Here is a 25,424-nt window from a genome sequence, read left to right as displayed (position 1 = left end):
AGGGTTCCGTGACAGCGCGTCCCGCTAGTGCTGACGCGGATTGGCGTCTTGCGCTTGCGCAGAGAGAGCCCAGGAGCGCGGCGCGTGCGCACTGAACGCCTGCAAGACCCAGTCGGCCGCGCGGGCGCAGATCGCCTGCTTGCGGTGGTTTGAGTGGTGGCAGGTCCAGTGCTGAGAGGGGTCGGCAGTCTTCCGGGAAACTCTAGCACCAAGTTCCTCAGCTTTCGGAGGCGAGGCGCGGCATGTCGTGGGTTCCGCGGGGTTGGCGGTGAACGTGCGGGCAGGATGGGCCGGCGCCGGGGTGTGGAGCTGTACCGGGCCCCGTTCCCGTTGTACGCGCTTCGGATAGACCCCAAGACTGGGCTGCTCATCGCTGCGGGCGGAGGAGGAGCTGCCAAGACCGGCATAAAGAATGGCGTGGTGAGAACGCAGGGCCACTGGGAACAGGTTATACCGTGGCCCAGGGAGATTCCAGGGTGGCCGGGGGATGCAGAGGTGAGCAGTACCCCTGATTTAGTCCCTGCCCATTTCTAGCGGGAACACCCAGGATTGCGCTCGGGTGCTGGTTTCACCTGAGCAGAGTGGTTGAGACAGCCAAAATTAGACTGAAAGCTGTGCAGGTCTGTGAATCCTGGACTGTCCACGCCGGATTACGAGAGCCGGTCCAGGGCTCTTACGCTGGCCTTTTCCAGGAAGGCACATTGTCTTGTCCATCTTCAAGCAGCTGGAGACGGAATTCTTTTCTTTCTGTAAACTGGACCTAGTAATCTAAACCCTGCTTGCTGTACGAATTAAGAAGCACCAGTAAGAGAATACAGCTCTAAGCAACAGCAACAACAACCAAAGAAACAAAATAAACAAAAAATATGAGCTGGAGGTGCGGGAAGCAAAGGTACAACTGAGAGAGACTAGGATTTAATGTGACTTCCGGGCTGGCCTGAACTTTGCCCACTTTGCCCTCACAGCATTTTCTGCAGCTAGAGCTGATCAACGGGTGCCTGAGCGCTTCCTTGCTGCACTCTCATGACACGGAGACACGGGCCACCATGAATTTGGCGCTTGCTGGTGACATTCTTGCTGCCGGACAGGATGCCCAGTGTCAGCTTCTTCGTTTCCAGGTCCATCAACAGAAGGGCAGTAAAGCGGAGAAGTCAGGTGAAGAGCTTTGGAAAAAGTCGCTCTAATTCTTGGTCTCCAAAAATGAGAGATTACGTGTGGGGCAGTGGTCACTTTGAAGTCTGTACTTGGGTCACTAGAGGACTGGTACTAGTTAATACAGATGCTCAGGTCCATCTGTGAGGGTGGTGGTGCATAGCTGTAGTCTCAGAGCTTAGGAGTGGAGGCAAGAGGATATTTAAGGCTAGCCTGGGGTGCCTAGCAAATCCCTGTCTTAAAAAACAACAACAAAGGAATCTGGTTCCTGGCAAATTGTTTGTGTTGCAGGTTCCAAGGAGCAGGGACCTCGACAGAGAAAGGGGGCTCCTCCAGCAGAGAAGAAACCGGGAGCACAAGTTCACCCGGAAGGGGTTGAACTCAGAGTAAAGAATTTGGAGGCAGTACAGACAGACTTCAGCAATGAACCGCTGCAGAAAGTTGTGTGCTTCAACCATGATAACACCCTGCTTGCCACCGGAGGGACTGACGGTCATGTCCGTGTCTGGAAGGTGTGGTTTTAGGGGCTTCAGGGAGGCGAACGTTAGTTGCAATAACACCAAACTTGTGAGAATCTGAATATGCATTCTGTGAAACTTAGGAGTGGCCATTGGGGTAAGAGGGGTGGGGATTTCAGTGTTCTCGCTGTCTGGTCTGTAACTGTGATACTGTCTTGGCTGTAGGTACCTAGCCTGGAGAAAGTTCTGGAGTTCAAAGCCCATGAAGGGGAGATTGGAGATTTGACTTTGGGTCCTGATGGCAAGGTAAGGAGGTGGAGATGTGGGATGCTGGTGCAGAAAGGCAGAGCCGGTTGTGTGCCTTGCACAGTACATAGCTGTCCTAACTGTCCATCTTTGGGATCTTTACTCTTCCCCAGCTGGTTACAGTGGGCTGGGACTTTAAGGCCTCTGTGTGGCAGAAGGATCAACTGGTGACACAGCTACAGTGGCAAGAGAATGGACCAGCCTCTTCTAATACACCATACCGCTACCAGGCCTGCAGGTGTGCAGGTCACAGGGTGGCTGGCAGGCACACCTCAGCTGGGAAATGGGAAAAGACAGAAGGAGCTGGCCATGGCTGGAGCCTTGTTGGAGGTTGTTCCAGGTGTGACCAGGGTGCAGGGCACAATCATGAGTGCTGACAGGAACTGAAAGCCTTTTGCCTGGCCTCCAGGTTTGGGCAGGTTCCAGATCAGCTCGGTGGGCTGCGACTCTTCACAGTGCAGATACCCCACAAGCGCCTACGTCAGCCCCCACCCTGCTACCTCACAGCCTGGGACAGTTCCACCTTCTTGCCTCTTCGGACCAGGTCCTGTGGCCATGAGGTCATTTCCTGCCTCAGTGTCAGGTGTGAAGTCCTACTGCTTGGTTGGATGGTGGGCGCTTGAGGGAGCTGGGGAATGAGTCCTGACTCAGTCTCTGGAGGACCACTGTTGTGGGGAGGGAGTTTGCACAAACTTCAGAGCAATGAACCCTCTGTTGTGTGTTACAGTAAACCCTCTGTTGTATGTTACAGTGAATCCTGTGTTGTATGTTACAGTGAATCCTCTGTTGTGTGTTACAGTGAATCCTCTGTTGTATGTTACAGTGAATCCTCTGTGTGTGTTACAGTGAATCCTCTGTTGTATGTTACAGTGAATCCTCTGTTGTGTGTTACAGTGAACCCTCTTTTGTTACAGTGAATCCTCTGTTGTGTGTTACAGTGAATCCTGTTGTATGTTACTGTGAATCCTCTGTTGTATGTTACAGTGAATCCTCTGTTGTGTGTTACAGTGAACCCTCTGTTGTATGTTACAGTGAATCCTGTTGTATGTTACAGTGAATCCTCTGTTGTATGTTACAGTGAATCGGGTACCTTCCTAGGCCTAGGCACGGTCACTGGCTCTGTCGCCATCTACATAGCTTTCTCTCTCCAGGTAATGGCAGCGGTTGGCACATCCCCATGGGAGGGTTACAAGCTTACTCTGTCTGCCCTGATGACACAAGAAGGATCTGGCCCAGTCCACAGGGGAAGCCTGTTAGGACTGTGGAGCGTGTTTTCCCGAAGGTAGCTTCCAACTAGGCTTTCCTCACTGCTTTCTCCCCCAGCGCCTGTATTATGTGAAGGAGGCCCATGGCATTGTGGTAACAGATGTGACCTTTCTACCTGAGAAGGGTTGTGGTCCAAAGCTCCTTGGGCCCCATGAAACTGCTCTTTTCTCTGTGGCTGTGGATAGTCGTTGCCAGTTGCACCTGCTGCCTTCACGGCGTGAGTCATTGTTTTGTGTGTGTGTGTGTTGGCAGGGAGGGTACCACTTCATCTTTAGCTATAGCAAAAATTGGCCCCTGGAAAATGGACTGTTTTTATCCATCCACCTGCCCTTCCTTGAATGAAAGAGGTTAAAGGTTCTGGTTTTCAAGCTCCAAAGCATCTTTGCCCACTCATTTCTTCCCTTGCCCTACCCACAGGGAGTGTTCCTGTATGGCTTCTGCTCCTGCTGTGTGTCGGCCTTATTATTGTGACCATCCTGCTGCTCCAGACTGCCTTCCCGGGATTTCTCTAACCTAGAGCAATGGGAATCAGCCTTGGACAGTGCCGCCTTCCAGAGCAGAATCACTGAGCCCCACGACTGAAGCTGCATCTGATGAAACTGATGGGTACTGCTTGTCCCTCAGCTCACACTTGCCGGTGGCCTCTCGATCACTCTGGGTCTTGGGAGCCCTGCCTTCACCTGTGGATCCACTTAGGACATTGTGGTCTGAAGCTCAGGCCACAGTGCCTGCCTCGCTCCCTCTTGCCTCCCTCCCAGGGCTCCAGAGCTCAGCTCTTCCTTTTCTAGAAGCATGTGAAGATGCCCAAGAGCCTGGAGACATTGCCATCCTTCCTACAGAAACTGTTTCTCCTCTTCATACAAGGGCCTTGGCTTTGTTGAGACAAAGCCTGTACTGGCACTTGCTGTTAGGGTAGGAAGAGGCACAAAGAGGACCCCGATAGCGGTGATCTGTGGCCTTCTGTGGGTAGCACCAAGCCAGTCAGGCTAGACACATAGTGAGTTCCTGGAGGGTCTACTGCAGCCTGAGGAAAGGGAACCTCAGCTCGTTAGGCAGGAAGAGTTGATATTTAATAAAGAGAGAACAATTGAACCGAGAGCCCAGCAGTCCTCTTGTCAGCTCTTTCCATCTTCAGGAGTGAGTACTCCCAGGTCAGGTAGCTCCACTGAGTGCTGGAAGATGGCTTGGGCATACTGATGTAGTACGCGGTTCATGTAACAGTGTTGCCAGGGCAGCAGCCCTTCCAGGAAGCCAATGTGGCCACCCCGAGCTGTGATGAGCAGGGCCACATAGGGAGACTTCTGGGCAGCCTGCAGAGGGAAGGCTGGAAGGGAGTCAGGAGGTCAGAAAGCCGTCCAGGAATGAGAACCCAGGCTCATACCTCAACCCTCATCTATGGCTCCGTAGCTCACCATGCACTCACCATGGACTGGGGAGAAGGGGTCATCTGCTGCATTGAGGCAGAGAACAGGGGTGTGGATGGCATCTACCTTGGTTCTTGGGCTTGCGGCTTGGTAATAAGCCGCACAGTCTTTATACCCAAAAGCCACAGATGTGTAGCGCTCATCCAGCTGGCGGATCGTGCGGGCCTGTGTGGTAGAGGCATGGTAGGCTATAATATTAGAAGGTAGGAGACCAACACTGGGGTGGGGGGTGGTCGGAAGATACCTTTATCGCAAAGTCCACATCCAGCACCTTTTCAATTGGCTTTCGGTTCCTGGAAAAGAATACATCAGGGTTTGTCTGAACTCCTGCACCTAACCCAGAGCGCACAGCTTCTGTCTTCTTACCTCCTCAAGAAAGCCCAGATTGGAATGGACCCAAGCACTGGCAGAGCCTGCCATCTGCTATCCTACCTGGCCACAAGCCGGCAGAGTCCAGCAGTGAGTGGCTGATTGAAGAGCAGTGAGTTGAGTGGGGTCTCCAAGGAGTCAACGGTCTCAAAGGAATCCCAACATGCAGACATGGTCAGTCCTGCGACCAAGCCTCCAGCCTTCCCAGTCTGTGCCAGGTAGTTAAGCACCAGTATCCTGTAAAATTGGATGCAGGGCCATGGAAAGTGTTGGCATGGGAACACTGGGACAGAAGAGGAGAAAAAGACAAGGTGAACAAACCCAGGCAACTATTACCCTCCAAAAGAGATGCCCACAGCCAGCAGTGGAGCTTGGGAGTAGCGACGTTTTATGTGCTTCACAACTGTTTCTAGGTCTTCAGTGTTGCTGGCACAGTAAGCCCTGTGAGTCTGAGGGCAAAGTGGGTCGTTGACTAGGGAGGGAGGCTCTTGCCAGAAGGCAGCCAAGTGGAAGGGCTCAGGAAGGGTAGGGGGTTGGTAAGTGGGTAGAGCCCTAGGGCCAGTGGTCTCTAAAGGGAACAGGGACAGGGCCACCACAAAGGAGGAGGGTACTCACCAGCAGCTCTTCCCCTCGGCATCCTCGGTTATTAAATACAACAGCCCTGGGGTAAGGATAGGAGTGTGAGCCAAGCCCTCCCAAGAAGACCCTCCCCCGATAGTCTTCAGAAAGGCCCTGTCAGAGAGCACCATATCAGGGTCAGATGTACTTTTGCCCTTCCCAAGTTCTGTACCCCGTCCTTACCTATAGCCATCCTTCAGAGCTTGGTTAACTAGGTGTAAGATGTACGGCTCCTGGCTACTGCCACTGATGCCTGGAAGCAGCAGTACTATGGGCTGGGTAGTAGGGTCCGGGTAGTGAGTGCTGTTAGGCTGCTCAGCCCAGTCTAGAAGGAACTGGCCTCCATCTGGGGTCTGGAGGATTTCACTGGGGTTTAGGAGAGATTGCGACACAAAGATGTTATGAGGAGTTGCACTTCTGCATGTCGAAGCTCTACCCTCTGACTCGCCCACAAGCTCTGCTGTTTGTCATGGGTATCACTTGAAGGCACGCTTCATATAAAACAGCAAGGTGACCAGCTAGATTGGACTGTTAACCTTGAGTGGTGCGAGTAAAGAGCCTTTCCATACGTAGAGACTCATGCTTTGGGACAAAGATTACCTTCATTTAAAGAGGTGGTCAGTTTCCCTTAGAGACGTGCAGCTTTGTGTTCCTGGTCCTGACCCTTCTTACCTCCGGTAAGGGACCATAGGCTGAGACTGCAGGAGGACTCGAAAGATGGTTTGCAGCCGTCCCTCAAAGCACCACAGTGTCGGGTAGAAAGTCTCCACAGTGACTGGACAGTGTTGCTCCAGGAAGGCTAGAAACTGGGGCCCAGCCACCAGACGAGGCCTCTATAATCATACAACACAATTGGCCTCTTTGTTTTCCTGTCCCAGACACTGGAGGGTAAGTGGTCCCCTCCCCGGAATCCAGCCTTAAGGATGGATTTGCCACAGTGAAGTAACCAACACAGCTCAGCCTAGAGTGGCATATGGTACCCCACAAAAACCACAGTCCCCTCCAGGACTGACCCTGAAGGAAGGACTGCGGCAGTTGACTAGGTACTGACTCCCACACTCAGCCTGTCCCCTCCTCAAACCCACTTGTGCTAGAACAGGTAGTATAAGCCGCTCGCTCAGGTGGGCAGCTAGAGTACGGCCTGTGCTCCTCTGGCTGGTAAGCTGGAGTTTTTGTCTGATTTGGTTCTATTTCTAATTATGTGCCTCTGCTATGAGCATGGGCACACAGGTCAGATCTGTGGGGTCCAGGAGAAGTGTTGGCCCCTTTGGAGCTGGAGTTAGAGGTAGCTGAGAGAGCTACAGCATGGATGCTGGGAAACAAACTGATGTGCAGGGACAGTAGTCCCTGCTCTTCAGGGCTGAGACATCTGCCCTGGGTGGCTGGAGCCTTGAACTCATCGTAACCCTCCTGCCTCTGTGCTAGGCTTGTGTCACCTTGGTGTGCTGGTTGGGACTCTTGAACAGGTGAAGATACCTCTGCCATTCAATTTGGCCTTTGCATTGTAGCAGCCTCATCCAAATGTGTCACCCTGAGGCTCACTCGGGTCACTCCAGTCCTCCTGTACCCCACTGATTTTAGCACCCCAGTGCCTACATATTTCTCTCATGTGTGTGTGCTCAGTGTGAAGGGCTTCTTTTACAGAGGCACCTCATACTCTCTTGTGGAGCCCCAGTTCTTAGGCTGTGCTCTACAGGAGGAAGCACCCCGACGTGAGCAAGTATTTCCTTTCCTCATGCCAGCTAGAGAAAAGGGCACAGGGATGGGACAATGGGGACAAACGAGGTCGACGGGCACCAGGCCCTGACTCTCTTCTGCCTCTTCGCTTGGTTCTTTATAGCCATGAAGTAAATGAGCTGGCCTAGCCTCCTAGACCTAAGGACACTGTGCTGAACAGAGTTGGAGGACGCCAGCCTAAGAGCAGAATGGGAGGGTTGTGTTGGGATACAGTGGCTCAGCGGCAAGCCCGGGACAGTCTCCAGCATTGGAGAAGGTTGTTTGTTTGTTTGTTTGTTTGTCTGTTTGTTTGTTTTTAAAATCATAAATTGCACTTGTAAGAAACTTAGATCCTGTTCTATCTTACAGCCATGCTGCTCAGAAGGAGCTAGCCAAATGATACCCTAACAAGGCCCAGTTTATCCTGTGACTTGGACCCTGGTCCTTAAACCCTGAAATAACAACAATGAAATCACTGTGCTATAGTGGAGACAAATCCCAACCTTATTTGATAAAAGTAAAGGAATTATGACTCTCAGAGGTTAGTTGGTCTGCCCCGAGACAGAGCAAACAAGAGCAAAGCAAAATTAGTAATTATGGTTATCAACAATAATAACTTGTAAGTAAGTTACTGAATGCTCCCTGCATTCTAGGTATTATGTAAAGTAAGCATTTTATGTGATTTTCAACATTTTAAATTTTGCTATTTATATTTTAGATTTATTTTTATTTACTGTGTGGGAGTGTTTGCCTACATGCATGTTTGTGCACTACCCATATGCCGGAAAGCCAGGGAGGGTGTTACTGACAGTTGTGAACTGGAAGTGCCATGTAGTTGCCGGGAACAGAACCTGGCTGCCCGTAAGCATTCAATCACCTCTTCACTCCCAATTTACATGACCTTCATCTACAAGTGGGGCCCCATGACCCCACTGTATGGGCACAGGGCCTTGCTATGTTACCTGTAGGCCAGAATGGCGCAAAACTCTTGGGCTCAAGTGATCCTTCTGTCTCAGCCTTCCCAGTAGCCAGGAGTAAGCATTTAACCCCTTGAGATCTTTTATAACAAGCTGAATCAATAGCTTTCTTGTTAGACTCAAGTTACCTAAGTAGGTTTTAATGAGATAAAAACCTTAGCTGTCCTGGATATCTAGATTGTGTTATTTTAATCTACATTCCAGTTTGATCAGATTGACCAAATCAAATTGACCTGTTAAGACTTCTCAGCACTGTATACACAAGGAGGCTAGAACTTAGAACAGGACTGAGTATGTAGAGAATTATCCATCTGTCCTAAGCTTGGCAGGAACCTCAGCCAGTCCTCAAGAGAGAGGAGGGCCTGCTAAGCTGACAGAGCGGTGCCAGAACCACGAAGGCATCCATTCCACTATCCTGTACAGCTAGTGAACATAAGCTACATATTTTAGACCACCTAAAAACAAAAGCAAAGCAGAAATCCTTCACCTCTGAAATTTGAGGATACCCTCTACCCCACCTTTATCCAAAAGTCAGTCAACAGTATAGGGGGAGCACCCTTCCTATGCTCAAAAAAACCCCAGCTGTCGGGAGAAGGTTCCAAGAATCTAAAACAGGCAGAACCAGCTCTCCAGTAGGTCGTAATAGCAAAATTCACATGGCGCCGCAGAACCAACTATGCAAGCTTTCAGAAAGGGCTCGACCCTAGGCTGGAGAATATCCCCATAGACTATAGTACCCCAAGCACGCCGGCATGGCTCGGCCCTCACCCACCTGGGGCACACATGCCCAGTAGTAGCCCAAGTAGAGAGCAACGCCAAGAGCTAAGAGCAGAGAGATGGTGTCTGACCAGGTGCCGTTTTGCGGGCTCAGAGAGGAACTCAGCATCTTGGTTGTGTAGGGGTATTCCATTTCCCAGGCTCCCGGCTGCCTCTAGCTCCTGAACTTTGACTCTTCCGCTTGCGGTTTGTCGTGCACCCGCCTCTTGCAAGCCATTGGCAGGCCTCTGCAGGTCCCACCCGCCGTCGGCCCCGCCCACCACCAGTTCTGAGGCGAGGGGCGGTGTCTGGCTGTCTGCTGAGCCTCACTAGCCCCAGCGGCAGTGGCGGAGTCACTCAGGATCCTCCACTCCCGCTTCCCCTTAGTGGTGAAAAGCGCTGAATCCCTAGGGCAAGCAGCGCCCCCACAGCTGCCATCTTGGTGCGTGCGGTCTGGATGGCGAAGGCTGAATCAGACATCCTGAGAAGGTCCCGCAGCCACTCCTGTGGCTCAGTCACAGGACAGTACAGCCATTCACCGTGACCCTCACACACTGGGCACGAGCACTGCCCAACAAATTGATACATACTCAGGTTTCAGCCGCTCAGTGCTGACATTGTACTCCCTAGGTTAAATGTCTCTACGTGGTCTCTTACTAATCCCCACCAACAGAAAGCGCAACAGATGACTTGCTCAGCAGCTATGCAGAAGGCAGTGGATATAAACGCCCCAGGGACCAGCCAAGGCACGGAGATATCAAGATATGTAAAGGAAAAACCTGTATGAGATCTGAATGTTCCCGAGCCTGAACTCTTAGGATTAAAAAAAGGGAATGTTCCCTGCTACTATTTGGGGGCAGGTGAAAATGACGCCTAAACTTTCAATGGCAGAAAATGAGTAGGAGTTTCCCAGGCAAGTGGGATAAGTGAAAATGTGGAGTTAGGGCCTTTCTTACAGAAGCCATAAAGAAATGTGTGTCTAGGTGTGGGTAGTCAGGGAGCAGGTGCTGAACAGCTTTCTGAGGGCAGAGGAAACCCTCAGGCTACTTAGGGAAGGAGGAGGAGAAAGGAGTTAAGGGGCCACTCAGACACTGTTGAGGGCACAGAAAACAGCTGGCTGAATGAAGATCTTCAAGATAGAAGGTAGACTTGGCAGGACTCTTCAGTAGGGTAAAGCTGAGGCAGAGGAGGAACAGGGACACCGCTCCAGACAGCACAAATGCAGGTGTTTAGTCCCGGGAGAGACCACAGGAGGGAAAGGCTTGAAGAGGAAGATAACGCATTCAGTTTCTGACAAGTTAAACCAGAATGCTGGTACGTGTTCCGTTTTCTTAGACTCTGTACCTTTCTATCTGCATCTATTAGTCGGGAGCCCAAGTTGGTAGCCCAGGGTATTTACACCTCCCCTGAAACCCAAAGTCCACTCTCTCAAGCAACTAAGGACAGCCTCTGTGCTCCAGAGCTCACAGAGACTGTGCCTGCCCTTTGCTGGCTTCTAAAGGACATTGGTGCTTCTCCCTTGAGACTATGCAAAGCTTTTCTTTTCTTTTTTGATTAAAGAACTATTTATTTATTTTATTTATATGATTACACTGTTGCTGTCTTCAGACACACCAGAAGAGGGTATCGGATCCCATTACAGATGGTTGTGAGACACCATGTGACTACTGGGATTTGAACTCATGACCTCTGGAAGAGCAGTCAGTGTTCTTAACCATTGAGCCATTTCTCCAGCCTGCAAAGCTTTTCTTGACTTTTGTCTCCAAGGTAATTGAATATCATTACACCTTTTCCTTAAAAGCATTGACCCCAAGCCGGGTGTGGTGGCACACGCCTTTAATCCCAGCACTTGGGAGGTAGAGGCAGGAGGATTTCTGAGTTTGAGGCCAGCCTGGTCTACAAAGTGAGTTCCAGGACAGCTACGGCTACACAGAGAAACCCTGTCTTGAAAAAACAAACAAACAAACAAACAAACAAACAAAAAGTGTTGATCCCTTCAGTGTCAGCACCAGCCACAAAACCCAGAACCAGGCACAAATCAGTAGCATATTCAGTTCCTGAGGGCTAGTTCTTTTAGACTGGAGTTAGATATCTTGGAGCCATTTCCATTTAGTTGGAGTGGTTTTGCTTTGGTTGGTTGTTTTGTTTTGTTTTGCTTTGTTTTGTTTGAGACAGAGTTTCTCTGCATAGCTGTGGCTGTCCTGAAACTCACTTTTGTAGACCAGGCTGGCCTCAAACTCAACTCACAGAACTCTGCCTGCCTCTGCCTCCAAACTGCTGGAATTAAAGGCAAGTGCCACCATCCCCTGGCTTGTTTAGCTTCTGAGACAGGGCTTCACTGTGTATCTCTGCCTGGCCCAGTAATTGTGAGGCAGACCAGGCTGGCCTTGAACTTGAAGTGATTCTCCTGTCTCTGCCTAAGTGCTGGGATTACAAGTGTAAACCCAACCATTATTCTTGGCATATCAGCATTTGGATGATAAATTCATGTTTTACAAAGTTTTACAAACTGGCCGTTCTGATAGAAGTGTATTCTCAGAGTCTGGACACAAGAATCAAGGGTCATCAGAGTGACTTCCTTGAGGATCTCTGTGTGCATCTCCTACAGCCTCTGATGGTTTGTGGGTGAGCTACAGCAGTGTTCATAAACACTCTATCTCCACTTGGTGACCTATAACAAAACACCTCAGACTGGGCATTTTTTAAAGATTCATTTTTGTTGTGTCTGTGCAGGTGTTTGTATGTCCACATTTGTGTGTTGGGGTGTATGTGAGTACAGGTGTCTGAGGAGGTTAGAGGAGGGCATTGGAGCTCCCAGAGCTGGAATTGTAGGCAGTGTGAGCCACTTGACATGGGTGCTGGGATCCGAACTTGGATTCTCTGTAAGAGCACACTATGCTCTATCAACAGCTAAGCCCATCCCTCCAGCCTACACTGGACAGCTTATCAGCAGTAAGAACGTATTGCTCACAGACTTGGAATATGAAAGAATCCAGGAGCAGGTGTTAACAGGGCTTAGTGCCTGGTCATGGCCTGCTCTTCATAAATGATGCTATTCATGTGTCCGTACATGGTGGGAAGAACAGATGGGCAAGAGAGTGAAAGGAGCAAATGATCTGCACCCGAACCCCTGATAGATATTGATGGGGATCACATGAACAGATAAACACACAGGCAAATGGAGAGTGGGGAGGGGGACCCAAGGAACACTGGTGCACCCTGAGACCAACTGACCAGACCAGAGGACCAGTGTGGTAAGAAACGGTGGGCACTGAGCCAAGCCAGCCATGCCCAAAAGTGCCTCGTCCCCCACAAACGAAGGCCAGTCTGAGGGGCTTGTGGCTGTGACGGCTGCTGACTGAAGGTCCCGAGGCATGAAAGTTTTATTTGAAGGGTTTTTTGTTTGTTTGTTTTGGTTTTGGTTTTTGGTTTTTCGAGACAGGGTTTCTCTGTATATCCCTGGCTGTCCTGGAACTCCCTCTGTAGACCAGGCTGGCCTTGAACTCAGAAATCCACCTGCCTCTGCCTCCCAAGTGCTGGGATTAAAGGCATACGCCACCACGCCCAGCTTATTTGAAGGTTTTATTTATTTATTATTTATATGAGTACACTGTAGCTGTCTTCTGACACACCAGAAGAGGGCATCAGATCTCATTACAGATGGTTGTGAGCCACCACGTGGTTGCTGGGAATTGAACTCAGGACCTCTGGAAGAGCAGTCAGTGCTCTTAACCATTGAGCCATCTCTCTAGCCCCCATGAAGTTATTCAAAAACAAAAAAATCTAAGTCCATGGGCCAGTGGGTAAGGAGGTAGCCTAGAGCTCAGGCAGAGGGACTTACCACTGGGATAAAAGTAGGTGTGTGACACTCCATCTTGATCATAAAGCCGTGGTCCTAGAGCTGCAGCATCTGCACTGGAAAACTTGTTCCTGTGGCTGTGGTCTCGTCTAGCACACAGCCCCATCGCCTCTCCCCGCACACACGCCTCTCCCCATACATGAAGCCTCCTCTTCTTACTGCTTATGCTCCCCTGGACCTGATCCCTTCCCTGGAATCTCAGCTCCATCAACTTGAGAGGACTTTGTTCCCATGCCGTGATACCTATAACCTGCTCAATGCTGTCACATTCTTAGATAATCAGCCAGGTATGGGCCACACTGCTCTTTCCAGTTGAAGGCCACAATCACACATACTAACAGTAAGTCATTCTTTTTAGTCACTAACGAGTTTCTCAGATAAAGCCAGTGACACCCACACAGCATAATCAAAGGCACTTTTTAATGAGCATCAGCCTCACATCTGTCTAGTTTTAACTATTTCTGTCTCTCTCATACCACACCCCTGCCTCATCAATACATGTCTATGTGTCTAATACACACATGCACATCAGACTCACCCTTCTGTGACTTTGTATACACAGAACAGTCTCACTACTCTGTCTCTTGAATACATGCCTCATATAGATGCTTCACCAGCCGCCCACACTCACAAATCCTTCCCAGCCTGTCATATACACATACATACTCAGCCACACCAGCTCGTCACACTCAAAATCACAAACCAGTCTGCCTCCATCTGAGTCACAGTGACACACACTGAGGTCTCCATCCATCTTTCATCTCAGATCCATCCATCTTTCTCTCAGATCCACAAGGATCTCTCAGATCCACAGGCCAGGTGGAGGCGCTGCGGGACAGGTCTGCCCAAGGAGGGGCGGTGGCCCTCCCGTGGCTGTCGCTCGCTCCGGACTCTGCCCCGGCCTGGGCGGCGGCTGCAGCCGGGAGGGCGACGTGGAATGGCCACGTGGAGCCGCCCGGGGGAGGGCCGGCTGCGGGCAGCCGGGCGAGAGCGGCGCGGTGCCTATAGAGCGCACGAAGCCGGAGCCCCAGTCGCGCACAGCGCCGCCGCAGCAGGTGGGTCAGACTCCGGCAGGGGCCAGGGCTCAGTGGGCGGCGGGGGCACCCCGTACCTTGGGGGTAAGGGTGGAGACCTTCTGCTGGCGGTTAGGATGCAGAGAGCACAGTCCTCCTCATCCCTGAGGCTTGGACTGGGCTGGGGAGGTGGCCCTGGCCTCCTAGGACCGACCACTAGGGAAGAGGTCATCCCTGAGAGCAGATAGAGGAAAGGTGGAAAGCTTCCGAGGCCCCTGGGTTTGATGATAGGTCCAAGAGTCCTGGCCGGCAGCGGTGTTCTAGTAGCTAGCCAGGGTTCCACCTCATTCAGTAGATGTAGATGATTGAAGGACACTGTCCATCGTCATCCAGCTGTAGGTGGCTGGTCTCAGGCTAGCTCAGATGTGTGCCCCTTTGACTGTATAGCTGCGGTCATTTAAGACTCCCCCTCCCTCGACCCGGACACTAAGGGCTAAATCAAGGGAGATGACTCAATTCAATAACTTCTCCACTTACTTAGAAATGAAATGGATGCCCTTCATGGTACCAGCTCCTGTCCTGAAAAGATTCAGGAGGGGCATTATGGCTATTTGTCAAGGATGCTGGGAAAGAAATGTCTCTGAAATGAGAAGTTGTTTGACATAAGCCTCCAAAGACCCCTGCCACATCGTGAAGCATCTGCTGGCCCTATATTAACCTAGATTATCTCACTGTACCCTCCCTAAGACCCTAGGAAAGCTCGTTATCTTAAAAATGAAGACCATAGGGTCAAGAGAGGTTAAGACACCTGCCAAGACCACATAACAGTGCAGAGTCAGAGGCTGACCAATGGTCCAACCTCAAGGCCAAAGTCTCCTCCTGTGAGCTAGGGCAAAGGCTTAAAGAAATTGAAGGCAGAAGGTCATTGTGGAAGAGAGAGAGAGAAAAAGAGAGAGAGAGTGTGTGTGTGTGTGTGTGTGTGTGTGTGTGTGTGTCTTACTCGAATAACTTAGCTGAGCTATATCACAACTGTTAACTAGCAGGTACAGCGGTTTTCAGGTATTTATTACGGTAGTTATGTTTATGCATGTTATAATTATGGGAAATGGCTAGGACCATTTTTATTTTATTAGCAGTTGTCCAATGGCCATGCTATTTCTGTTACAAAAACTCTTACAAGTGCTTAACATGATGTAAGCATGGGTAAGTCATATTACACACATCCCGTGGACGTGTGGCTTAAACAATGGCTAGAAGCATTGAGAAAACTAAATTAGACTCCAAGTGCCCATGCAGTGCCCTTAATTTTTTAGGTAATTAATTAAATAAATAAATTTCAGACTGCAACTGAATGCTAAGGTTATCAGGAAGGTCCATCTTGAAGGTGAAACAGGTTTGGAAAAAAAACAAAAACAACAACAACAACAACAAAAATAAAACAAACAAACAAAAAAACCCTGAGACTATTAAGTAAGAAAACCTAGTGAGCTGCCATTCGAAGCAGTGTTTGCTGTGCTGGAGCACTGGAGGGTGAGACAGAGATGACACCATACCTGAACGCATGGGTGAGGACATGGGTGTGTGACGGTTTGAAAAACAAAGAGCCACCAAAGGACTTGGAGTTGCTGGGTGTGGTGGTGCATCCCTGTAATTCTACTACTTGGGTCATGAGTTCAGGGTTATCCTCAGCTACATGATGAGTTGGAGGCCAGCCTGGGATATGAGACCCTGTGGGATTTTTTAATTAATTAATCCAATAATTAGTTGAAACAGGGTCTCTCTGTAGTCCTCAGTGTTCTGGAACTTGTTTTGTAGGCTAGGCTGGCCTGGAACTCAAGAGATCCACCTGTTTCTGCCATCCAAGTATTGGGAGTAAAGGCGTGTGTATACTGTTTTTATTTTGAGTGTGTGTGTGTGTGTGTGTGTGTGTGTGTGTCTGTGTCTGTGTGTCTGTGTGACCTGCATGTATGTCTGTGTATCACTTGTATGCAGTGCCCTCAAAAGGACATAGGAGGACAGAAGAGGGCCTCGGGTCCTCTGGAACTGGAGTTACAGATGGTGGTTAGCTAACATATGGGTACTGGGAACTGAAACAGTGCTCTGAATAGATTTTGAGCCCCATTGTTTTTAAAAAAAAGATTTTGAAGGAACCAGCAAAATGGGTTGAGGTACCTGCAAGCAAGCCTGGGGACCCAAGTTCAAACCTGATATCCCACAAGGTGGCAGGAGAGAGCCAATTCCCAAGAGTTGTGCTCTGACCTTCACAGGTGCGCCCTGGCACACACTGGCCTACACTTAAGCACACATAAACTCAACAATAAACAATTAAAAACTGTTTCTGAAGCAATGGAGTTCTATCAAAGGGATGCTTATATGATGTGTGTATAAAGACAGTACCACAGGCTACGACAACACACAGACACACACACAGACACACACACACACAAGGAATTCACTATCCGCTGCTTCTGTCCACTATACACACTAAATAGTTACCTATGTAAAGGACTCAACAGGACAGAGGACAGTGACTGATTCTCATAGGGAGGGTTCAGAATCATCATTGATTTCTAGATCCCAGAGCAGAAGTAGGTGATAGTTTCAAGACAGCTACAGCAGAACAACAGACAGCAAGGTCTGAGTGGCTAAGTAGGTTCACACTTACAAAGCCAGCTCTTACATGGCTGGCATTTGGATTATTAAGATTACCTAACAGGCCACTCAAAACCTAGTGGTTTTGGATCCAAAGATAGAGGAGAGCCTGAGTTCCCACCGCACCCCAGGTCTTCAGAAGGGCTCCATATATGATGGATGTTCTCCCACTCCTGCTTCCAGATGGTCTCAAGTTGCCCAGCTCCAGGCTCGCTGCAGCTGCACGTGCAGAGCAGGATGAAGGCAGCGGCAGCCTTGTCTCGCTCCTCCTCGGCAGACTAGATGATCATATTGAGGCTTTAGTACCAGCTGGGCGATGGGAGTCCTCTATAGGTTAAAAAGCAGAATCATGCAGAATTGTGCTCCTGTGATTCCAGCAGGGCAGGAGACCATACAGGGAGACACCGTTTCGTCAAGACAACCAGAGCTAGGTGTGGAGGTGCATGAGTAGAATGCCTGTTCTTGGGAGCCTGAGACAAGAGGATTTCAGTGAGTCTGAGCTACATGAGTTCAAAGCTAGCCTGCGCTACACAGCAAGACCTTGTTTCATAAAACCACCAAGACAAAACAACTTAGTAGCTTCAGATGATAACCTTAGCTTTTCTCATGGATGCTGTCTAGGCAGGGCAGTGGAGACCAGCTTTCTTCTATTCTACTGTTGGTTAGGACAGCTGGAAGGCTCACAGTTGGGAACGGAGGTCATTCTCACACTTGTCTGCCTTGGGGGCTAAGGGAGGGCACCAAGATCGCTCTAAGGTTTTTTGTTTCATTTTGGTTTTGTTTTTATTTTTGTTTTGGTTTTGATTTTTGAGACACAGAGAGACTGAGATACTACCTGATCTGGCAGTATTTTCCGCTATCCTAGTCACCTGGAAGCCAGCCACTAAGTCCAAACATGTAACAGGAGGTGACTTAGACTCCAGAGTTAGTGGGAAGGAAAGTAAGAACAAACAGTAGACGTGGGCCAGCAAGATGGATGGCAAAGGCCTTTGGCCGGTGTTTGATCCCCTAGACCTACCTGGTGGAAGGAAAGAACTGATTCCTGAAAGTGGTCCTCTGACCTCCACTGAGGCACACATGCCCACAGACAGATGGACACATGCATGCACGTGCATACACACATTTATACACACACCACCACCAACAACAACAATACCAACAACAAAATAAGCAAAACTGTTTTGGGGACCCCTGCAGTCAGCCTAATGAGGGAATGGATTAGTGGGTGAGGGGACTTCCTGCTGTTCCAAAACTGCCACCCGTTTGTCATCAGAGCTCTTCTAAAAAGCAGCCTCAGAGGCTGGTCTAGATAACAAGCGTTGACAGCTAGCTCTGAGGGATTTAAATTACGTGAGTCTCAGGAACAGACAGGAGGAAAGGACTGACTTGAAGGACTCAGGTGGGAAGGCCAGGAGGGAAGATGTGTGTGAAGCCACCACAGAGCAGCCAAGACAACTTCTGGAAGGCAAACACCTCATCTCATTTAGCTACCACCGTGGCCCCAGGGAAGTGCTCTGTCAACCTGCATTGCAGATGGAGACCTGAGACAGGGAAGGCACACAGCCAGTGCGAGGCAGAGCCTTCAGTTAGGGTCCTCACACTCCACCTTTGAGTTACTCCTCCTTTTCCTAGCAGTTCTGTATTTCTATGTTCCTTTCTTCCTCTCAGTCAGGATCTTACAGCATTGCCTAGGTTGGCCTTGGACTCACAACCTCAAACCCCACCCCATCCCCGCCCCTCTGAAGAGCTGGGATTATAGGTATGTGCCAGTGCACTTGGCTTCTGTTTATCTGTCTCTTATTTAAATATGTGTCTCTTTTCCTGATTATATAATTTTGTAATCCTTAAGGAGAAAAAGTAGTTTGATCTCATACCTTCAGCGGATTGATAACTAGGAACTTAAACAGTAAAGAGATGCGCTGGAGAGATGGGGCAACAATTCATGGGACCTGTTGTTGCTCTTGCAGAGGACCTAAATTCAGCTTTCAGCATCCACATCAGTGGTTTTCAAGCTGTGGGTTGTGATCCTTTGGGGGTCAAATGACCCTTTCACAGGGGTCATATATCAGATATCCTGCATATCAGATATTTTGTATTACAGTTCATAACAGTAGCAAAATGAGTTATGAAGTAGCATCAAAAGTAATTTTATGGTTGAGGGTTGATAAGTTATTCTCTCCAGATGAAAATGAGCCAATTCAAGTCAAATTAAAGTACATAAGGGCAGGTTTATTGGAGGGTGGCTCTCAGGCAGATTCACTGGTCCCAAGAAACAGGGCTAGGGAAGTTGCCATGGGGAAGGAGACAGAGGGGAAGGGCAGAGGAAAAAAAAAAGCAGGCTTGTGCATGAAGGGAAAGAGAAAATGCAAAGAGAGGAAGAGAGGTGGGAGAGAGAGAGAAAAGTGGGTGGGGGATAGAGAGCTCGGAAAACATCAGCATTATATGGGGAGGAGCTTCTGGGGGAGGGGAGGCCCAGCCCCTAGGCTGGAAAGTTCACAGGAGAGGGCAGGGTGTGCCAGCCATGCCTGTAGCAGGTAGGGACTGACTGAGGGATGCTGGGAGAACATGGAGCTCAGGTCTGTGTAAAATATGCACCTCAGCAATTTGTCCTGGGTCTGAATCAAAACAGGGGCAGTACAGCATGAGGAACTGTATTAAAAGCCAGCATTAGGAAAGTTGAGAACCACTTATCCGCATGGTGGCTCACAACTATCTGAAATTCCAGTTCTGAGGGATCTGATGTCCTCTTCTGATTTCTTTGGGCACCCAGTACACATACACACATGCAGACGAAACACTCACACATACTACATACATACATACATACATACATACATACATACAATACATACAATCTTTAAAAGTATTTTATTATATTTATTTTTTTATTTTTATTTTTTTATTTTGGGTTTTGGAGACAGGGTCTCTCTGTGTAGCCCTGACTGTCTTAAAACTTTTCTGTAAACCAAGTCGGCCTTGAGCTCACAAAGATCCACCTGCTTCTGCCTCCAGAGTGCTGGGATTAAAGGCATGCACTACCACCACCCAGCAAAACAATATTTTAAAAATAAGTAGCCTGGCAGTGCACTTTCAGTGGTAGAACATTTGACTTGCAAGCATGAAGGCTTGGGTTTGGCCCCCAGCAATGAAAAACAAAAAAAATGAATAGCCAGACATGATAGCACATATCTGAAATTCCAGCACTTGGGAAGCAGAGGCAGGGGGATGTGGGGGCAACCTGGGCTACTTAATAAAAAATGTGTATTTGCATTCTATAAATTGTACAGCTGCTTTCCACCCATGCTGGCCCTCTTGGTCTGTGTCGTTTGATTTCCCATGTGTGTTAGTCATTTTCTGCTACTGTAAGACAATCGACTTATAACAAGAAAAGATTTACCTTTTAACTCTTGGTTTTGGAGGTTTTAGCTCATAATCAGTTGGTCTGGCTGCTTTTGTACCCTGCCTCATGATGTTTGACTGGGTGGATGTATGTACACTGAGTTGGGTGTACATGTGTGTTTGGTGTGTGTGTGTGTGTGTGTGTAGGCCAGACGCAGACGTTGAGTGTATTTCTCAATCACTCACTCTTCAGTTTTGAGACAGGGTCTCTCACTGATCCTGGAGCTCACTAATGGCTTAGCTGGCTGGCCAGTGAGCCCCAGGGACCCACCTGTCTCTAGCTCCCCTCCCCAGCCCCTCCCCTGCCCCCTCTTTCAAGTCCACTGAGGATGGGATCTCAAGTCTTCATGTACAGCAAGCATGAAGCACTTTGCTGACTGGGCTGCTGCCCCAACCCAGGATCAACCTCTTAATAGGTTCCCCCTGTCCCATAGTGCCAAGCTGGGTATTGTACCTTCATGTTTAATACACGGGCTGTTAGAAGACAACGCAGAGCCAATGACACTCCATGCTACTCTCTTTCTGGTCCAGCCCTGGGTCCACACATGCTGAAATTCTCCTTCTGACCTCTCTGGCAGCAGGCCCTCTCAACCATAATGTGCCCCTTCTTTTCATCTTAGAGGCTGGACCTCATCCTAATCCCGGAGACTATGAACACAAACAGTTCTCAAGGTTGCCATCTAGTCCTCTAACCCCTGCTACCTGCCACACAGGTCTCAAGGGCAGCTCTCTTTTCTACACTTCCTCTCTAACCCTCCAGAAAGGAATAAGGCACCAATCTGTAGAGCCTGGAGTTCTGTTTAGCTCCTTGGAGTTTCTGTTGACATTTCTGCCTTCCACTTCCAGCTTCAGTATCCAGGTGGCCTCCAAACTCTTAACTGCTGCCCCTATTCTTTGAATTTCCCTGAATGTTCAGATCCCCAGAAGTCAGGCATAGTGCTGTGGGGGAGTAGAAATGGGTGGATCCTTCAAGTTCACTGGACAGACATTATCTGAACCGATGAGGTTCAGTGAGAGATCCCGTCTCAAAAGATCAAGGTGGCTTGGCAGCTACAGGTACTTACAGTGCAAACCTGGGTCCCCGAGTTTTATCTCTGGGACTGATAAAAACAAAGACTGCACAGGGTTGTCCTCTGACCTACATATGCACACATCACCACAATATTTTTTTTCAATCATTGAAAGTTTCTTATGATCAAGGACAGTGATCAAAGAAAGATAGCCCATGTCACCTTCTGACCCTCACAAGTCCATATATCACATGCGCACACACATTACACTACAGAGAGGGGGAGGGAGATGGACACACACACAGTGGAAAAACAAGCACAGGTCTGTATCTGTGATAGCTTCATCTTTTTCTAGACTTTCACTCTGATGCTTCTTGCTCAAGGCAGCTCAAAAGGTGAACATATTGCTTATCTTCCTGTGAGCCAGGCACTTACCGGCTCTACTTCCAAACTCTCACAGAACTGACATCCACCCTGGACATGAATCTGAACCTTCTTAGGGTCACAGACCTCTCAGAGAATCCGCTGAAAGCTACAGAATATTCTTTAGAAGAATCAAGTGATGGCCGAGTTTTAGGTTTGGTAGACGAGAGAGCCTGACCCTTTGCTTGGACCACCAAACATCTGATTATGTTTCTGCACAGAGATGGTTTTTTGGGGGGGAGATGCTTCAGTTTTGGTGGGCTTGTATCTCCTTGGAAGATCACATATGTACATACCCCTAGGACAAACCTAAGAGCTTTATGCTTTGTGTTATAAATTGACTCACTTTGCATTTGACTATTTCCATATTTCCATTTCCAAATATGTATAACATAGAGACAGCCAGGTTGGTTTTGAACTCACAGTCTTCCTGCCTCAGACTCCTGAGTGCTGGGATCATGGGGCATGTGCCACCACACCAGGCCTCGGTAGGTTTTTCATAAATACAGACTAACAGTCCATCTCCCTCTTAGTCTCTTTGTATACGTTTTCATCTTCAGAGAGTCCCAACATCCTAATCTATCCTTTTACCATCTGTAAATAAAGTGGCCTGCCCTAGAACAGATACACTTACATAGCACTTAAGTGGGCCAGTGGGACATGAGAAGGAGCCCTCACACCCAGAGCTGTCTCCTACGGAGCACTTTATAGACTGGAGCAGAATTTATATGTGTTCTTACATGTAGGACTTATCTTGCGTTCCATGGAAGGTGGCCCATGCGTATGCATAGTCCTCCCTGAGCAGGCATCTTTTCTCCTATGCTGAATGGTTCCACATGCAAGGAGGGAAGTCATTTCTGTCTGAGCCAACTGACTCCCGAACACTGGCAGACCCCCTGACTCTCCAATTCTGTTCCTAGCTCCAGGTTCCAGCAGGATGTTCCAGTGGCTGATGCAAGCGTTGATGCTGCCACTATTGCTGCTCCCTTTGGGTCTAGCTGCTCCCAAGGATGGAGTTGCAAGGTAAGAGGATTAGGAAGGCAGGGCGGGGACAAGGAGAGTTCTGGAAAGATGTTAGGACTCTAGGGGAGCCAGAAGCCTGCAGAAATAGTCTCCATCATCTCCAGGTACAGCGCCCCAAGTAGGGCCTTGGTGCATGCTTGTAGAACTCTTTGCAGCCAAGAGTTCAGCTCTAGTCCAGTGTGAAGCATCAGAAGGAAGCCAGAAACACAGACAGGGACTATCATCTTAGAATAAGACCTGACACTGGGAATGCCAAGAAAATAGGTCGTTAGCTTAATATCTCTGGCTTACTAGAACTGCTTTCTCACAGTCACTATGTGCATTGGGATCATGGGGAAGTGGAGGGCTGGCAGCAGTGACCAAACTGTCTGGGACAACTCCTGTCACTTCTGCATTCCAGGGTGATGTGGGCAAACAGTAGCCACATGCAGAAGTAGGAATACTTGAGATTCTGGGCAGACATAAAGTCTGGACTGGCATCCATACCCTCTGTTTCAAAAAGGAAGAGGCATGATGTGCCAAGGAACAAAATGGGTCTGTAGAATCCTGGGCATTGCTACCAGCCTCAGGAGGACCATAAGAAACCATTACGTCTTAGCACACCCTGGACCATCATCTTGGGCCTCTATTGTGTGTCTGCTATGGTAGCCTCAACCTCACTAGGCATTTTCTTTTTAAAAATTTTTAAGACTTATTTATTTTATGTATATGAGTACAGGCACAGATCTTTAGAGACACCAGAAGAGGGCATCAGATCTCACTACAGATGGTCGTGAGCCACAATTATAGGTTGCTAGGAGTTGAACTCTCAGAAGGCTTTTTCCCTACAGCCTTTTCTGGGAATTTGGAGGAACATCTCCCTTTGAGTCCTGAGTCTGGGGAGAAATCTACCAAGTGGCTGCTAAGCTAGGCTATGGGCTGCTGTTTCTCTCCTGTTCTAGGTTGGACCCTGAGGTACAACAGCAGCTCACGCCCAACCCCTTCCAGCCAGGCCCTGAGCAGCTCCGGTGAGTAAGCTGGGGGCTTTCAGCAGGCATTAATTGGACAAGTGACAGGTCACAGACAGGACTCTCCCTGCTGACTTTCCACTTTTTCAACAGACATCTGCAGAATTATCTCAAGGGACTAGAGAAGATGGAAGAGGATCCTGAGCACATGGACCGGGAGCAAGGTGAAGGCCTGGTGCTGGGAGGATACAGGAATGGACCTGGGGCTGTGTGGTTGCCCCGTGGCTTCTTGCTTTCTCTAACCCAGATTCTCTTCTGTAGTCCTGCTCTCGCTCTTTGCTCTTCATGACTATGACCAGAATGGACAGCTGGACGGCCTGGAGCTACTGTCCATGCTGACAGCAGCTCTGGCCCCTGGAGCTGCACACTTTCCCATTAACCCGGTAAGCGCTCCTGGAAATCATGAGAGACTAGCAACCCGTAAAAGGGAAGCTCAGATCCTATGTGGCAGGGACGAGGCTGTTAGAGAGCGGCTGGGTTCCTGAAAACATCTCTGGTAACTGTTTCCACAGGTGATCCTAGTAGTAGACTCGGTGCTCGAGACTCAGGACCTGGATGGAGACGGACTCATGACTCCTGCAGAGCTCATCAACTTCCCAGAAGTCCCCAAACACACAGAGTCCCTTCCCCCAGCTCTCCAGGAGCCACAACCTGCTGGAAGTCAGCCACTTTTAGCCAACAGTCCACTGCAGTCAGAAACCCAGCAGTCCCTGGGGACTAAAGAAGAAATTAGGGACCAGGTAGAGGCCAAGAGGGAATCCTTGGAGCCTGAACAGGAGGCTGGACATCAGACAGAGGGAAAAGTAGATACCCTAAGCCCTGAAGAGGAGGCTAGGGGACAGGCAGAGTCTGAAGGCGATGTCCCAGGTCCCAGAGAAGGTGCTGAGGAACCGGTGGAGATCAAGGACAATGAAGGAGAAGCCAAAGAACTGCTGGTGGAAACACTGGAGAGCCTAAACACTCCAAATGAGGCTGAGGCTCATAGCATCCAATTGGAGAACGATGAGATATGAGCCCGACGGCATAGGCTCAAGCCCCTCAGAATCTCAGTGCAGAGCAGAAGCATGGTGTGTGAATGTGGTGGGGTTAGAGCCACCTCTGACATGGGGACGGTGGTGCAAGCTAGTAACCCCAGAAGCATTGAGAGCTCCGGGCTAGCCTAGGCCACATAGCAAGTTTGAAGCCAGGCTGGGCTACTGTGTAAGACCCTGTCTTGATGAGGGGGAAAAAAAAGCACTCCCATGTCTCCTTTATGGCTTCAGTGGAAAGTAGGACTTTCTGTGCAGCTCAGGGAGACCATAAGCCGAGAAGCAGCTTTCAGGCCACAAACAACCAATAAAGAACAGAGCGAATGTGTCTCCACAGCCATGTGTCCTTGGTCCAGCCTACCCAGATCCTTCCCCTCAGAGCACAAGGGTTTGGGGACTGGACAAACCTCTTGAAGGGATGGAGACCCAACTTTCCTAGGGGTCCTGAGACACACTAGCCACTTCCAGCTGCAACAAGCCCAGGAAGAGAGGGCAGTGGTAGCACATGCCTTTAATCCCAGCACTCAGGAGGCAGAGGCAGGAGGATCTCTGTGAGTTACAGTGTGGTTTCAGAGGAGCTAGCACTATTATAAAGAGAAACCTTGTCTCAAAAAAATCAAATCAAAATACTTCTACTATGACTACTACTACTATAACTAATAGTAATAATAATAACAATAGCAATAATAATAATAATAATAATAATAAAAGAAGAAAGGAAGCTAGCTAGTGTTGCATCTGCTCTCGACCAGCAAGAACGACATGACCACCAGTCCTTCTAACAGCAGTTTATTCAGTCTTCATCTTTCTTCTTGTTTATATCTCCCCCAAACCCTGGGCCTCTCACTCTTATATACTCTCAGTTCCCATCCACTCACAGCAGCCCACATCACCTCACCAGGTACGCAGCTTCAGCTAATCAGGGCAGCAGGGGCATATCTCCACCAAAATGGATTCGCCAGTAACCT

At 49.2% G+C, this 25,424-nt stretch overlaps 3 protein-coding genes across 6 annotated transcripts; 2 read left to right on the top strand and 1 right to left on the bottom strand.

Annotated features, from left to right (window-relative positions):
* The first annotated feature begins 70 nt into the window (after nt 1-70).
* Preb (prolactin regulatory element binding) lies at nt 71-4,280 on the top strand. 4 transcript variants are annotated; one of them, XM_085836568.1, is made up of 9 exons: nt 76-420; nt 966-1,155; nt 1,444-1,664; nt 1,836-1,916; nt 2,030-2,154; nt 2,326-2,499; nt 2,971-3,067; nt 3,240-3,399; nt 3,600-4,280. In XM_085836568.1, exons 1-9 carry the CDS (start codon nt 286-288, stop codon nt 3,692-3,694), a joined length of 1,278 nt encoding a protein of 425 aa, XP_085692694.1. In that variant the 5' UTR covers nt 76-285; the 3' UTR covers nt 3,695-4,280. The 4 variants fall into 4 exon arrangements, with proteins under 4 accessions (XP_085692696.1, XP_085692694.1, XP_021017737.1 ...); XM_021162077.3 differs by having other exon boundaries at nt 78-420; nt 2,995-3,067; XM_021162078.3 differs by lacking the exon at nt 3,240-3,399 and having other exon boundaries at nt 77-420; nt 2,995-3,067.
* Nucleotides 4,231-9,261, bottom strand: Abhd1 (abhydrolase domain containing 1). The gene is made up of 9 exons (XM_021162079.3): nt 9,059-9,261; nt 6,266-6,426; nt 5,777-5,959; nt 5,591-5,636; nt 5,312-5,424; nt 5,039-5,212; nt 4,851-4,899; nt 4,606-4,771; nt 4,231-4,506 (listed from the first exon to the last, which is right to left on the bottom strand). Exons 1-9 carry the CDS (start codon nt 9,194-9,196, stop codon nt 4,298-4,300), a joined length of 1,239 nt encoding a protein of 412 aa, XP_021017738.1. The 5' UTR covers nt 9,197-9,261; the 3' UTR covers nt 4,231-4,297.
* A 4,475-nt stretch (nt 9,262-13,736) lies between these two features.
* Cgref1 (cell growth regulator with EF-hand domain 1) lies at nt 13,737-25,014 on the top strand. The gene is made up of 6 exons (XM_021162330.3): nt 13,737-13,956; nt 22,319-22,421; nt 23,363-23,428; nt 23,522-23,592; nt 23,690-23,811; nt 23,941-25,014. Exons 1-6 carry the CDS (start codon nt 13,839-13,841, stop codon nt 24,439-24,441), a joined length of 981 nt encoding a protein of 326 aa, XP_021017989.1. The 5' UTR covers nt 13,737-13,838; the 3' UTR covers nt 24,442-25,014.
* The last annotated feature ends 410 nt before the right edge of the window (nt 25,015-25,424 follow it).

The sequence above is a fragment of the Mus caroli genome, unplaced genomic scaffold (genome assembly GCF_978045245.1).
Source record: "Mus caroli unplaced genomic scaffold, Mus_caroli_1 scaffold_4, whole genome shotgun sequence".
NCBI classification, from domain to species: Eukaryota; Metazoa; Chordata; class Mammalia; order Rodentia; family Muridae; genus Mus; species Mus caroli.
This window is presented reverse-complemented; position numbering and strand designations above follow the sequence as displayed.

Excerpts from the sequence above, each read along its gene's own strand:
- Cgref1 (XM_021162330.3), top strand. The coding sequence starts at position 13,839 with ATGGCCACGTGGAGCCGCCCGGGGGAGGGCCGGCTGCGGGCAGCCGGG. Across the intron at positions 13,957-22,318 it reads GCACAGCGCCGCCGCAGCAG|CTCCAGGTTCCAGCAGGATG; the intron begins GTGGGTCAGACT and ends TTCTGTTCCTAG. Across the intron at positions 23,429-23,521 it reads CCAGGCCCTGAGCAGCTCCG|ACATCTGCAGAATTATCTCA; the intron begins GTGAGTAAGCTG and ends CTTTTTCAACAG.
- Preb (XM_085836568.1), top strand. The coding sequence starts at position 286 with ATGGGCCGGCGCCGGGGTGTGGAGCTGTACCGGGCCCCGTTCCCGTTG. Across the intron at positions 1,156-1,443 it reads CAGTAAAGCGGAGAAGTCAG|GTTCCAAGGAGCAGGGACCT; the intron begins GTGAAGAGCTTT and ends TTTGTGTTGCAG. Across the intron at positions 3,068-3,239 it reads ACATAGCTTTCTCTCTCCAG|CGCCTGTATTATGTGAAGGA; the intron begins GTAATGGCAGCG and ends TTTCTCCCCCAG.
- Abhd1 (XM_021162079.3), bottom strand. The coding sequence starts at position 9,196 with ATGGAATACCCCTACACAACCAAGATGCTGAGTTCCTCTCTGAGCCCG. Across the intron at positions 4,900-5,038 it reads CTCTGCCGGCTTGTGGCCAG|GAACCGAAAGCCAATTGAAA; the intron begins GTAGGATAGCAG and ends ATTCTTTTCCAG. Across the intron at positions 4,507-4,605 it reads CCCCTTCTCCCCAGTCCATG|CCTTCCCTCTGCAGGCTGCC; the intron begins GTGAGTGCATGG and ends ACTCCCTTCCAG.